The following is a 15,785-nucleotide window of genomic DNA, read 5'->3' on the forward strand; positions in this document are numbered from 1 at the left end:
AACCACTTAATGAAGGTCAAAATAAAAAAAAAAAAATAGCATCGGTTTAAGTGTACACCAGATTTAAGAATATTTTCATTGCTTTACCTTGCCATCTGAGATCCTTTTCTGATGGTAAACTGCTGTTATATAAGCCAAATCGAAACCAACCAAACTCAGTGGGCAAATTCAGTAATTTTACTGGGCAGAACACAGTGGTTGCTGGTCTACCACTGCCTTGATCGGTCAGTTTGTTTCACATTATTGTTTAACTGAAGTGCTTTACAAAGATGGTTTGGATTCACAGAAATCACACAATAAACACCAACTAACTAACAGATCAAGGCAGCGGCAGACCAGCAACTCCTGCATTCTGTGAGGTAAAACTACTGAACTCATTCATGGAGTTTGTCTTTTATATTTGGCTTATATACACAGGTAATTACCAGTTATCATAATGGCTGAAGAAAATCCATTCCATGCATCCCTACGTAAAGCAATATTCTAAATATAGCGAACACTTAAATTGATATACACTTTTATACATGGAGCTTTTTTAAGTGGATAAAATGCCATTTGTTGCAGACAGTGTCCACAGCAGTTCATTGATTAGCTTCCGTGCTGGTGCTCCTCTCTGCTTCTCCAAACCTGGGAACGTGCTAACCTCCATCTACTGTAGGTGATAAACTGACCGTGGATAAGTACAACAGACAAACCCATATTAAATAATCTGAATTATCCCTTTAACCTGACTGGCAGTTCAATGATGGGACGAGTTCTTTAAATTTGAATGGGTGGGTTAAATCCTCTACAGTGCTGTTTTAATGTCAGTTAGTGAGCGAGAGCAGCTTTCAAGGTGCAGAAGTCAAGGCTAAGCTCACATCTGCGTTGCTTTCAGGTGGGAGGTCGCCCACTATGGCCGGACTCCCAATGCTATCCACATACTCCGCCTGGCTTTGCCCCTCCTCCACCTCAATGCTTTTCACCATGTCGCTCTGCATTTTGCTCTCCATCTCTATCCGATCCAAACTGGCTTCATCCTCCTCCATCTTCACCACCACTGCTTCTTCTTCAGCCTTTATCGCAGCCAGCGTGTCTGCAGCGCTGGCCTGCGCGTACGCACCGACACTGGCGTGGCTCAGGCCGTGAACTTTCTTCAGGTGTTTCTCCAGAGTGGCATACACGGTGAAGGGCACAGCGCACAGCTGGCACAGAAAGGAGGCCTTTGCTCCCTGGGCGCCGTGGGTCTTCATGTGGCGTGTTAACTTTGAGCTCTGGGCGCAGGCGTAGTTGCAGAGGCCACAGCGGTAGGGCCTCTCACCTGTGTGGCTGCGTCGGTGCACCGTCAGGTTGCTGCTGTTTCTAAACTGTTTACCACAGAACTCGCACGCTTCGTCTTTCTTCTTCTTACCACCAGAACCAGCAGTGATGATATTGTTATTTCCTCCACTGATGACACCTCCTCCTACACTCCTCCGCTCGTTCTCCCTCTGCCACTCCTGCACTGCCTCGCTGACTTTGGCGGAGCTCCACTCCTTCTCCCGCTCCATGATCTCCCCTCTCTCATTCTCCCACTCTCCAACACCTCGCACTCTGTCGCCCATCTCCGGACGTTTTGGTGTGCAGTTGCCACTGGCGATGCCGCTCTCACCGCTGCCCCCCGTCTCTCCGCTCTCCAGTGAGCCTTCAGATGGGCTGGCGCAGGGCGAGGCATGCTGAGGCTCCCCCTGTCCCTCCACCTCCTCCTCCCCTCCCTCTCCGCCCTCTCTCTGGCGCTGGTACAGCCTCAGCAGCTCCCTGTCTGACGGCCTGACCTGAGAGGTCAGCAGCATCAGGCCTGAGGCGATGGACGGGTGTTTGGGCAGCGTCAGGTCAAGCTCAGCGGGGCCCTGCACTCTCATGTCTGCACCAACCATCCCCTTTCCCATAATTCCAGCTGGCTGCATCTGAAACCTTCCTCTCATCCCCTGCCTCCCTACATCCTCCTCCATCACTGCCACCTCTACTGACTCATGTCCACTTCCTCCACCTCCTGCCACCCTGTGATGACTTCTTATGTGGCGGGCCAGCTGGCCGCTCTGGGCGAAGGCCTGCCCGCACACTCCGCAGTGATAGGGCCTCTCGCAGGTGTGAGTCCGGCGGTGGGCGGAGAGGGCGCGCAGGGACCGGAAGCTCTGGTCACACGGCTCACAGTGGAAGTCAGCCTGGAGGGTGCTGGTCTGAGGGAAGGGTGAAGCTGCTGGTGGAGAAGAGGACGGAGACAGCATCAGGCCTCCAGGGGAGCTGGCTGTGGTGTTGTTATTCCCCTCGGCGAGCTCCCGGAGCCGCACAGAGAAGTTCAGCGCCTGCAGGTTACTGGAGGAGGAGGAGGAGGTGGAGTGTGCCTGACGGGAGCGACTGAGGCGCAGGGCAGAGGGCTGGAAGGCGGAGGCAAGAGCTTGGCTCAGGTGGCGAGGGTCCAGAGTGGCTGCAGCAGTCTTGTGCTCTTTAAGTCCTCCTCTTCCTCCTCCTCTAACATCGCCTTCCTCATCCTCCTGGTAGATGCTGAAGGAGTGCGTGTGCTGAGCGTGCTGTAAGAGCGCCCACGCAGATGGAAACACACCTTCACACTGCTGGCAGGTGAAATAGGTCGGCTCCTCTGGCACTGCAAGACAAAGACGGACAGATTAAGCAACTTTCAAATGGTTGTTAGTAAAGAATACAGAGAGCAAAAAACGTCACTTTTGAAATGTTTTGACATCAGATAGGTTTGCTGAGACTTGTCCCATTAAATATTCATGTTGCTATCGAAGGATGCTGAAACAGTTTGAAGCTTCATGTCACAAAATGATTTTGTCCCAGACTCCTTGCTGCATCAGGACATTCCCTAAAACCACTGAAATTTGAATTGATTTGCCTGACTTTTTATCAGAGTTGATGCAAATAAATTAAATAAATTAAAATAAATTCTAGCTAATCTAGGTTGCTCTGCATGGTCATCAGCTAACGGTTACAACCTGTTACCATATTATAAATTAAATGTGAGCAAAAAATTGATATGGAACAAGTGCGTTGATCACATTTAGCAACTGAACATAACTTTCGTCTGCCATGTTTCTGCGTATATGATGTCAACAGACGACAACTTGGCGAGTTATGTAACAAGCCATTGTTCTGACTTGAGGGGCGTTCAAATTAATCCAACAATACATGAATCCAGGATAAACCTTTTTGACCACTTGGGGGAAAAAAGCAGTAAACGCAACATCTGGCATATTTAAAAAGTTGATATTGTTAGCAAAAAGGTTTTTCTCTTTGCACATCCAGCAGATACAAAGCAACTTTAATATTATTTGGAGTATTGTTTTTGTCCACCCGATGATTGTAATTTCAATATTCACTCTGCTGTTAACTCAGTTTATGTTCCACTTTGGTTCCACTGGTGTCATCAACTCCAGAGGGAAATATCTGTCTCCTCAGCTGCTAAATGCTCCACTATGTTCACCAGCCTGACACCAACTTTGTCTGTCTGCTGTTTTTTCTTGATCATGAAGTGAACAGTTGGTTCACTTTTTTGTTGGTAACTGCTGTAACTGATACAGCCGACGGCAGAGAAACGACAGTGGTATGAGCACAGTTGTGGTTGGAAGTCAAAACAATATTTTAAAAGACATCTGTAGTGCTGAGGAGAACCAAAGAGTTGAGTGATTGTTATCTGTGGTTTCATCAACACTCTGAAAGCAACCTCTTTCACATACAAGTAATCATGTGACCCTTTGCTAGAACAAACAAAACGAATCACAATGTTTGTTTACAATAACTTCAAGATAGAAGATCTCTGTGTCATGAACACAAAATTTATGTTGAATGGTGTTATTTCAAAGTGTATACATCTCATTCATCTAAAATACATGTTACATGCTTTCACTCATGTTAGGTTAGAGACCTAATTTACCTGCTGGGCCACAGACTAAAGAAAATGACAGCTTGAGTGTTCCCAAAACTCAGTCAGGCTGTATTGAGATACCATATCTGCTGTGAAACAATCAGAAAATAATATTTTATTTCTCTGATTCACCTGCCTCTCTCTCTCTCTCTCTCTCTCTCTCTCTCTCTCTCTCTCTCTCTCTCTCTCTCTCTCTCTCTCTCTCTCTCTCTCTCTCTCTCTCAAACATATGGACACACCCTAAAAACAAGTTTCTTGGTGTCGTTATTTTGCAGAATAAACTCAAACCCAATGCAGATGTCAAAGTTGATTACACAAAATAAACCAAGCAAGAACAGAAATGGGAAAGTGTCATCGTTTGGTTGCTGTTAAATTTTACAAATGTATGTTTTCGGTGCTTTGAGCACCACAAGCTGAGTGCCATCTAGACCCATTATTACTGGCAGACATCTCTACAGCTGACATCTCTGATATATCTTACAGTTATGGTAAAAATAACAACAAAAATAAGCAAATTTGCCAATTTTACATCCCTACTATTCAAATAAACCGCAGGTTGTCTACTCACAAGTGAGTGTTGTTGTTAGGGGAATGTCACAATGATTCGATCTATAAATATTGATTATAGCTGGTTTACAGTTGAGTATCAGCATGATATAAGATAAGTCTACCAGAAGAGTAGCACAGACTGATTGATACAGACTCAAACGAAGAGAAGAGTCAGGTGATGAAGAACACAACAAGTAAAAAGTGAGTGGAAAAATAGCATCAGAATAGAGAAATGAAGCTGAAAGGCCAACAAGAGATGCGAGTCGTGTCACAAAGTACATCTGGAGATATTTTTATATGTGGATAGCTTTGTCTCCTAACTGAGAGCCACTCTCCAATTAAGCTGCAAATTGCTAATTAGCAGAACGTAGAAAACGAACGCTTTATGCAAATCAGCCACTGACTCAGCCTGCTTGACAAATGAGGCCTTTCTGCATAAATCAAAATTGGAGAGAAGATCCCCAAATTGAGGGGGAAAACAGTTCTTTTTTTTTTCTCTCTCTCTTCTTTTTTGGAGAGGTTCAAAGCCGACTCTGGTATAAGCCTCTTTCATGTTTCCTCAAGTCAAATCCTTCTGTATTTTACTGGAGGGGGGGAGGAGAGTGAAGATGAAAAAGAGAGCAACTGTTTCTTTCTCTCTTTTTTCCCCTTTTCTCCCGCCCTCCCTCTGTCTGGAGACGAGAGGAGCCGTGGTGTTCATGTCCTTTAACCTAGCCTGAGGAGAAACCCAGGAGAAGTTGAGATACTTCTTTTAAAAATAGGGTGAAGAGTGAGAACAGAAAAAAAAAAAAAGACGAGGGAGAGAAACAGGGAGAGATAGGTAGGTCAGGGCTCAGGAGATAAAAAGAAAATGAGATAAAAAGATTATAATGTAGTACGGGGGGCCAAGAGACACCACGAAAATATGTCACCCCCTTTGGATTGTACTTGAGACCCATCCTCCAACCCCCGACTCTCCTCCTCACCCCCCAAACCTTCCAAATCTTTCCCTGAGGGGGGCGGAGAGGGGGGCTTTTGTCTCGGGGTCCTGGAGTGAAACACAATACCCAGCCGGTTTCTCTTTCCTTCCCTCTCTCCCCTCTCTCCTCGCTTCTTTTTTTTTTTTGTAAGGATTCCCATTTGGCCCGGGGTAGCACTTGAATATTAAGCAGAAGCAATAACTACTAATTAAAAATGCAGATTGGCTGGGAGCACTAACGAGCAGCAGGCAGAATCTCTTTTCCCTTGGGAGGCAGAGGGAGGAGAAAAGAGAGGAGGAGGAGGAGGAGGAGGAGGCGGTGGCGGCGGCGGTGGTGAGGGGGGGCGCGAGAAATTGAAAGAGGGCAAAGCGAAAGTGTGTTGAAGATGGGGGGAAGAAATAAGGAGGAGAGGAGGGGGGGGGGTGTTGGAGATGAGGAGAAAAAAAAAACAAACAAGGAGAATAAATAAAAAGGAATGAGACAGATGCACGCGGCTCTTCAGTAATCCATCCCACTCCCGTTTTCTACCCCCTTTTCTCCTCGCCGTCCTCCTCGTCGCCACTTCTCTCTTCTCGAATTCAGAGAATAGATGGAGATGGAGGGCTGTTCTGTTTGTGGGATAACTGTTCTTTCACTTTCAGTCATCTCACAAGCTTCAGTTTCCCTCCCACTAAACGAGTCAAACGAGACTTCCTATTACTCACAAGGCTGCCGAACGGCCAATTAAAACGTCCTCTGCTACTTTAGGCCAAACTTTATGTCATAAACTATACAGACTTTATAGTTTGCGTGAGAAAACATTGGTACACTTGAGTATCGCGATATCATGTTTTGTGATACTGTATCAATTTTTAATTGATATTTTGCGTGAAAAGATTTATGGCAGTGATTTATTATAGGTTGGGTATTGGTAGGGTTTTTCCAATATCAATGCTAAAAAGGTTAAGTGTCTGAACTGATACTTGCACAAAACAGCGGTCGACGACATGATAAAGTAGCTATTTTAAGGCAAATTTGGACTTGACATTGAACAATATATTAACGGTTTTCAGTTTATAAATATACAGTAATACAAAACACAAACACAAAACCCAACTACAACAACTTAAACTAGATCATTTGCAGTACTTAGTAACCTGAAAACTAAATTTTGAGTTGTTTTCTGGATTACAGCGGTTTCTAAGTTATTAAGGCTGGAGAGGAACAAGATTATGATCACTTAAAACTTGAAATGTTGCAATGTGTATTTTGTCTTTTCTATCTGTGTATTATATGTTTGCATTGGTGTATTGTAACTTGTATTGCTTCTGTTTTTGTTACTTGCCTTGTGACCTTCATTCTTGCTAAAAATCGATCACACCCCTGGTATTCTTGCTTCAAACTTCAGCTTCAGTTCTTTTGTAGAAATATTATGATAATCAAAGCTGCAGTCATCTTCATCTGTGGTCTCCCCATCATAGAGTCATTATTTTGTGATGTGTTTAAACCCCTGACTACTAGATAACAGTACCACCATCTATCTTCACTGTTCTGACCGCATTAAAAAAGTAAACTTTTTTTAATGAAGGCTTACAGTGGTGTGGTCTTTATACTATGACAGTTTTCCTATAATTAGATTTTTTAAAAAAATGCAATATATTGCCATGCTTACAGTAGTATGTAAGGGACACTGTACAGTGAGCAGGTCATTATTGCAAAATAAACCATGACAGCGTGGTGCAGGACTTAAATCACCTTGAAGTTGTTTATTTCACAATAATAACCTGCTAATTGTACGTTATCCTCCTTATTACATGGCTACCTACAGAAAAAAAAAGTAATTTGAGACAAAATATAAATTAAAAAATTATTTAATCCATTTATCACTCCTCCAGAGTCTATGATTAGAACTGTGTCCATGGCAACGGTCTGTCATCCAAAAATGACAGACCTTAAAATGCTGTAACAGACCAATCGGAATAGAGCATTTAACAACCCATTATACTGAATAATATCCCCTGTATTGTGATACATGGTGCCAGATTCTTGCCAATACACAACCCTAAACATCTGAGGACATAAACACACCAAAAGCTGGGTAAAAATGACAAACTCCAAACAAATGCAGCCTACATTTACTAATAAAACTTTAATCCAAACTTATCCACTTTTTCATTATTCACAAGCTCGTCATGCTCTTTCATTCCCCTCTCGTCTCGTTTGTGCACATTTTGGTTTGTTGTATAATCCTGCGGGCGCCAAATTACCAAACCGGTGCACTCTGTGACTGTAAGTGAGAGACAGACAGAGCACGAGAGACGTGAATAACAGACTGAAATAGAAAAACAAAAGAGGTTGTGGACAAACGGAAACGGTGCGTGCACCAGTCCCCTGAGCGTTACACAGAGGAAGGAACTGCTAACGTGTGTGTACATGACAAGAGAGAGTTTCAAAATATGCAAAGGGGGCACTCACACCTACTATGAGTGTGTAGCAAGATGCTCTGTCCATCTGCATCTTTTTCACATACATGACCTTCAAATACGTCTGACCTTTGCAGGAAAAACACAACTCCTCTCCATCTCAAACACAGTGTTAGCCACTAGAAATGAAAATTCTTCAAAAGGATTTTAATGAGAATTCATGAATTGCTGATTGACCCCCACCGTGACATATCGTATTTGGCACCATCACCATTTTCTCTAAAAAAAAACCAAAACACAGCAGCAGAAAAAGCCGTGAAGAAAAAAAAACCTTTAGGAAAATCAGTGCTAATGTATGATACACTTTAGAGGGATAGCTAAAGATACAGAAACTGTGAAAACAAGGGGAAGAAGAGGGAGAACAAGATGTGTGAGATGAAGAAAAAGGAGGAGATTCCCAGGAGCACTGGTGGCTCGGCCCGGGGCAGAACAGTGGGAGATGGCAGAGGAGCTGCACATGATGCAACGTCCTCCATTACAGTGTCATGACAGCGAGGAGAGCTGCATGCATCCACTCCTCCTCTGACCGTTTCATACTGTAGTGCAACACTGCAACCATCACACCTCTCTCTAGGGCTGAATATTGTTCAAACACTTTCAGTACCAGTACCAGCAGCGATACCTTTACTTCGATACCCGTCCATCAATGATACTTCTTTGAAATGAAATGAAAAGTACATTACACATTACGGTGCAAATCTTCAGTTTCACACTCACAGCAGTTTCATAACATAAAAATGTAATTTACCACTGAAGGTTAATGTACATTGACGCCAGCAGGGTGAAGGAGGACCCTGACACCAAGTGGAGAGCTCTTAAATCATTCTGAAGGTGTTTATTTCATAATAACTGCCATCCTGTACATTTGACCACTTTTTACATGTGTCAATAATTTGACACAAAATATTTATTTAAAAATAATTTTGGTGATTTAAAAATTATTTTACTTGTTTTAAAGAGTCTATGATCAATACTGTGTCCATAGCAACTGTATTTTATTCATAGCAACGGCCTGTTGTTCAGAAATAACGGATACCATAAATGACTAATCTGAATCAAGTGTTTAACAAAGCTGAGTGTTGCTGGGACTGAGTAAGTATGTAGGAATACGTCTCATTGTTTACTAGCCGGCTAAAAACAAACAAATCACGTTATATTGTTTGCTTGCTACCTAAAAAGTTGATTAGCCTACTTAGCCTACTTATGGTGTCCCAGTAAAAATTATTTTACTCAGTCCATGTAAAAAGGCAACTAATTAAAAGTTAAACCTCCTCAAGTGGAAGTTTAAAGTCAATACTGGATCACATGTATTTTAAATTTAATCTGGGTTTAGAGTGAAAACTAAAGTGAGATTCAAGGAGAAATTAATCTTTCTTAGTTTTAAACTGGTCTAAAAGTTTAGTGCAACATAATTTAAAGTTAAATCATGATTTAATTGGATTTAAAAAATCATCCTTGTCGGTGCAAACCAGTCTTAAGATATCAAAATTCGGGATGAGTATTGAAACCATTCAGTCAGTGTCACAAAAGTTTCGGAAGTTCGGTACCCAGTCCTGCTCCTCTAAATGGCCTCATCACCACTGAATCCTGAATTTTTTTATTTATTTTATTTTTTTTACAGACTGTGGTTCGAGTCTCTGTTGTCCAGGCTGTAGTGGATGACAGAAACATGTTTACCTGGCCACTCACACCTCTGAGACTGACAGTCAGGGAGATGGGAAGCAGCTCTGGAGCTCAGTTGCTCGGTGTGCAGCCCTCAGGGACCCTCTGCGCCCTCCGAACGCTCCTGACGCCTATCCTTTCCACACAATTAGCCTGTGCGTCACTAACTCACGCAGGTCTGCTAATGGCAACGGCTAGCTAATGAGCTGGACTCGAGAGGGAGGAGGGGAGGGGGAGGAGGGGGACAGTTGTTAGATGAAGAGGAGGGCGGTTGAGAAAAAATAATAAAACAAAACAAAAAACAGAGTCACTAATTAGCAACCTGCCTTCTTTTTTCTTCTTCTTCACTCACCTGCTCTGCTCTGCTCCGCCTTCACGCCGAGCTCCTCCCCCCACGCTCTGTCCCCCCTGGCCGCCCCCCCTCTCCTCAGCTCGATGAAGCCTGGCCCCAGCTCGCCGATGATGGTGGCGGCGGTGGTGACGTGCTGCTGCTGTGCTCGGTTGGCAGGTGAAGGGGGCGTGGCGTTAGCGTTGGGGGCTTGGTTTCGAGAACGGCAGCCGCCCTGTTTGTGCTGGATGAACGCCAGGATGTGGGCGAGCGGGAAGGCCCGGCTGCACTGGCCGCAGGTCAAGAGGTCGCGACCTTCGTTTGGAGCCTGGGCCTGTGGAGGAGGAGGAGGAGGAAGAGGCTGGTCGTCTGATGGAGTGGTGCCATCTGCCGCCATGTCAGTGACATCTGAGAAACATGATGAGAAAAGTTCAATTACTAACAGATATGATGGTTTTTTTTTCAGAGAAACTGATATGCACAGCAAAAACATGATCATCAGTGATTAGTTGAATAACTGATTAGTTTTCAACTATTAAATCAATTCCCAAATATATTGATAATTAATCGTTCTGAGTAAGAAAAAATGTCCAAGTTGTCTGATTCCAGTCTGTCTGTCCAAGTAACTTATTGATTTATAAAGATTATCAACACATTAATCAATAATGAAAATAATCGTTAGTTGCATCTCTATCATTTAACACAAACAGATACACAAGTGCAGTTCATGACACAGAGATTTTAACACCACTGCTCGTTATATATAGAAAGTTTTTCAAGTTTTTTGTTCATCTTGATCGTGGACCCACGCAGCTGCTCCTATCTTCATTGATTTTTTTTTTTTTTTTAACACAAAAGTGATCTTTAAAGTCATTTTTCATGCAACGATTGAAGGGATCCAGCTTCTCAAACATGAAAATCATCTGGCTTTCTTCGTCTCTTATGACAGTAAAGTTACTATTCTTTGTTTTTTTTTGCTCTGTTGGTCAACTAAAACAAGACGACAAGTTCCAACTTCTTCAATTTGAAGGTTTGCTGCTTTTGTCATTCATGATAGTAAAGAAAGAGTCAGACTCAGTTTTGGACTGTTGGTGGGGACAAAAGAAAATGTTTTTCACTTTGGTCTCTTTGCCATTTTTTACATTTTTTTTTTTTGCCATGTTACAGACTCAACGATTCATCATGAAAATAACTGACAGATAGATCAATTATAGTTAGTTTCAGACCTAAACGAGACATCTGAAGACTTCGCCTCAGACTCTGGGAACTTACGTCAGCCATTTTTCACACTTTCCTGACATTAATTTGTAGACCAAACGATCAGTAAATCAGGGAAACTCATCAGTAGGTGAAATGAGATCTATGTTCATCCAGTATTTTTCAGTCTTGTCTTTCTCAGTGGTGTCAAGGGCTGTCAGTACCAAGAACTACAACTTCAACTATAAAAATTAAGTTCGGAAATTGTTCTAGTCCAGATTGCAGCTTTACAGTTGTGATGTGGACGCCTCCATCCACCTGAGTTCAAATGATTTTAGAGCTATATTTCTCACAGTCCTTGGGCCTTAAGTGATCTTTTCCACAGAGTGTAGATAGTTGACTGTCTATGAAAAGGTTCATGATTTCTCTGAAGGTTTTTTTACTTCATGAAGTAGATGTCACGTTAAAGGTGGACACCAACAAGTACGTTACAGATGAACTGATGTCCAGAGCACAAAAATGAGTTTTCAAGCAAGAAGTCTCAGGTCTCAGCTTCTCAAATGTGAATATCATCATGTTTTCTTTGTCTCCCATGACAGTAAAGTCAATATCTTTACGTTCTGGACTGTAGGTCAAGCAAAAGACTTTGAAGACGGGAACTCATGACAACCATTTTTCACACTTTCCTGACTAAAGTTTATAGACCAAACAATCAATTATCAGTAGATGAACTGAGACAAGCCTTTCATCAAATATTTTTCACCCACTGTTGAGTGTAGGGATCGACTAGTGATTGAATCTTTATTTTTTTAAAATCCAGTTACTGATAAAAATAAATGAATAGAAAATGAATTTGGCTCTGATGCAGCTGTCTCACTGTGTCTCTGGTCCACTCTGTAGTCCCGCCCACAGCACTATCTGACTGTTAATTAGGATACTTTATGTACTGCTGGGTAGCTTAATCCATAATAATGCATCAGGGCTCAACAATAAGGCTTGTCCACTTGCCCGCAAGTAAAATGCAGAGCCAATGCCATGCTAGGCAAAAAAGAATTAAACTATTATACAATTTTGATAACCGATTTGAGTAATTTTGTGTGCAAAAATGGCAGAAAATGCTGCTTTCATCCTCTCAAATATGGAGATTTCCTGATTTTCAAATGTAACTCACCTTTTTTAATTATTTTCTAGCTTTCTTTGATGTCACAGCCCTAGATTAAACATGACAGTTAACTTAAACTTCTTTGTTGTTATTTGATAATCACTAATAAATAAAATAATTTGCACAGGGGCAAGTAAAAATTGACTTTGGGCAAGTAGACTTCTGACCCACATTAATGTTGAACCCTGTGCATCACAATTGTTCATAACAGTTGATTTACACTTTGTATTAATCATTTCAATCTGCACACTAAAAGGCTAAAATGATCAAATAAATGCAACCTAGTGGAGTAAAAAGTACAATATTTACCTCCAAAATGTAGTGCAGTTGAATTAGCACAAAAACAGTTATTTTAAATATTGTTTAAATGTTCCAAATATCACTTATCAGTCCCCTTGATTACTATTAATCAGTACTGACCCGGGAAAAAACCCTATCAGTCGATCTCTGGTTGAGTATCTATGAAAACATTTATAGTAGTGGTTTCTCTTAAGTATTTTTACCTCTCACAAACACAGAGACAAATCAACTCTTAACTTGAGCACCTTTGACCCTGAATGTTTTCTGCTCAGAGAGTTCCTGACTGCGCTCTTGCAAACCAACGACCCAAAGTGGCACAAATACTGTTAGACCTCAGTGGAACAACAAACAGGCGTGTTGATTGAAAGTGCTACTTTCAGTTGTGAGCTCTAAAGCAACGAGGCCAATCTGCTCAGCCAATACTGACCACTTCCTTTAACCAACCCAAAACTGATCTGCTAAGTCGCTCTGCTCTCGCTCTTGCTGCTGCTGCTGGGTGCAGAGAGGAGCCCAACAAATGTCCAACACCTCTACAGGAACGTCAACAAGCCCACGGTTAACGTGACGATCACTAAAGTGAAATTACTGATGTCAAAAATGCTTCACCTTTCACTCACATTTAGAACTCGCCCTGGCAGCAGCCACAGGCGGCAGCGGGAGTTTCTCAACAGGAAGTGGATTGCAATAAAAGAGAGAAAAAAATGTCTGAAGGTGTTTGAGATAAGAGCAGCCACTGTGCGTGTGTGTGCATGTGTACAGGACAGCTCATCTGATTCGACCTGATAAATCTCCTGTGGTCTGCAGAAAGGAGCTCAGAGGAGTGGACACAATCTCTGTTAACAAACTCTCCCAGCCAGGTAGAGCTCTTCAAGGAGCAGGAGGTGGAGGAAAAGGAAGAGGAGGTGGGGGGGGGGTCAGTAGACTATTGCTCAACTTGGTCATGGGCACACCTTGATGCCTCTCGAGTGGATCCACCTGCCCAGGCTTAGGCCTCGGCTAGCATACAGGAGGACAGGTACAGACAGTACAGTCTGAAGTCGGATCTCGCCAGTTGTTTCTGAAAAATGTCACCTTTCCTGTTTCAGGGCTGCGCTGTTTGTGCAGACTTGCAAGGCGCGGTCACACACACACACACACACACACACACACACACACACACACACACACACACACACAGACAGGATTGAGTCAGGGCCTGTGGTCACACCAGACACGCACCACTGGTCTCCAGTAGAGAACTGTAAAAAACACAAATGGCGTTGAAGTTTCTCTCTTGTTTCCTTTTCAAACATCTCATGTTTGTTTCTTTGTGAGCTGTTTGAACAGTTTGAATGGGATCTATTCACCTTCTTTTTTAAAAAAAATTTGTACTAATAACTACATTATTTAAATTGTCTAAATCAGAGGTATCAAAGTGGGAGGCGGGCCTCCCAGGGGGGCTCCAAACAGTTTCAGGGGAAGCTCAGAGAAACTGCATTAAGTTATCAAAAAGAGATCTCACAAAATAGCCTGAAGGTGTGGGATTTGTTTAGAAAAATAGTTCAGAGACACAGTAGTTTTGGGAAATTTTATTTCCCCAGAGTCAGTTGCCTCTGCACAAACCTTTTTATGTGCTGAGTGTCAGTGGGGTCAAACATCATCACGATCCCATAGACCCCCAACAATTGAACAAAAGTAAACTAATAGGGCATCTTTTATCAATCTTTGTCTAAGGGGAGGGCTCGGATTTTAAAAACCACTGGTGTAAATACATTCAGCACTCTGTAATTTATGGAGCAGGGTGGACTCAGTCTCTCATGGATGGAAACTGTCCCAGAGACCTACTGAGAAACTTGATCATTGCTTTAACCTGGAAATATTAATCATCGTGTTCGGACCTGTAGCCTCTGCAAACAGCGTGCCAATAAACCGGTCCTTCCTCTCTGAGCACAACTGCAGTAACAGTAGGACAAATAATCAGGGCAAGAAATTATAATCTCTTATCTAAATATTTATCTGTGGGATTAAAAATACATCCACACAGGCATGACTGAGATCACAAGTACACTTTAAAAAAATACAGCTGGAAAGTGTTTTTACACGCTTTAAAATTAAAATAACACGCTCATCCATCATTTGGTGCCAGCGCGCATCCAAACCCTGCGCGCAGACTGACAATAAAACCAAACTCTGACCTGAATTTGTTTTAGTTTCACATTAAAAAACAACAACAACACGACAGTTTCGCCGTGTCCACACATCGCTGCTCCCTCCGGCTCCTTACCTTGAATTGCACTCAGGTGCTGCGGTCTGCTTCCAAGTTTGCGCCTGGACATCGCGTCGAGCGTTCCGCGTTTGTTTGGCACCTTTCTGGGTCCCAAACAGCTAGAAAAGAAACCCGTCACAATCCGTCCAGCTGCTCCTGCTCCGATAAGTTGACCGAAAGGCGAGAGGTGGGGACAGACTCACTGATAAGGCTGTCTGCAGACTGTCCTCTGCCTGGACTCGCACTGAAGGCTGCGTTCAAGTTCACGCTGCTGCTTCTTTCCCCGCAGCGCAGCGAGCAGCGGAGGGCAGAAGGGGGCATGGGCGACTGTAAGCACCGCCCGCCCTGCTCCGCTCTGAGACCCTGACCCCGCCCTCCTCGGGTAACGCACTCTTTTTCCACGCTAAAGCTTTTTTCCCCCCTACACTTTCTCTCTGTTTTTTTTTTTTTTTTTTTTTTACCACTGTTTCAACCAAGAGTATCACATCTGATACTGTAAATCATCTTTTACTTCCTCACCAGCAGCTCCGAGGAACTACGTCTGTGGTTTTCTACAGGTGTCTCCAAAGCCAAAGTAAAATCAGAGAAACATTCATTTCTGCTTTTCTTGTCAAACAGCTGTGATTGACGAACAGCCATACAAATACGGCAAACACTCGGGAAAACGCATCAAAAGTTACAGAAAGACGCTGAAGTGCGTGAAGCGGCGGTGAAGCATCTTTCGCTGCAGAGCTGAGATCTGTCGCCACCTGCTGGCAAAAAACAACAAACTGCAATCACCTGAGAAAACTCTTTTCTGAACAGAAACGGCACAGAACAGCTGACAAACTGCACGATTAACCAAAACAGTGAACACAATAAGTGCAGAAAGTTAAATAATGTAGATTTGCTTCATCTCTGATGCAGAAATACATGTTCTTGATAATTTAAGGAGCGTTTTATATTATCTTTATTATGTATTTTACCTTTTTTGGGATCAAATGTTTACTGAATATCATATACATAATAAATATTAAC

At 42.8% G+C, this 15,785-nt stretch overlaps 1 protein-coding gene across 1 annotated transcript; it reads right to left on the minus strand.

The window, feature by feature from the left end:
* Window positions 1-553: 553 nt before the first annotated feature.
* On the minus strand, window positions 554-15,070 carry znf296 (zinc finger protein 296). Its single transcript, XM_084717755.1, has 3 exons — window positions 14,787-15,070; window positions 9,889-10,272; window positions 554-2,623 (listed from the first exon to the last, which is right to left on the minus strand). Exons 1-3 carry the CDS (start codon window positions 14,836-14,838, stop codon window positions 831-833), a joined length of 2,229 nt encoding a protein of 742 aa, XP_084573881.1. The 5' UTR covers window positions 14,839-15,070; the 3' UTR covers window positions 554-830.
* Window positions 15,071-15,785: the final 715 nt, after the last annotated feature.

This window comes from Lutjanus erythropterus, chromosome 4, assembly GCF_056507025.1.
Source record: "Lutjanus erythropterus isolate fLutEry1 chromosome 4, fLutEry1.hap2, whole genome shotgun sequence".
Classification (NCBI taxonomy): domain Eukaryota; kingdom Metazoa; phylum Chordata; class Actinopteri; order Lutjaniformes; family Lutjanidae; genus Lutjanus; species Lutjanus erythropterus.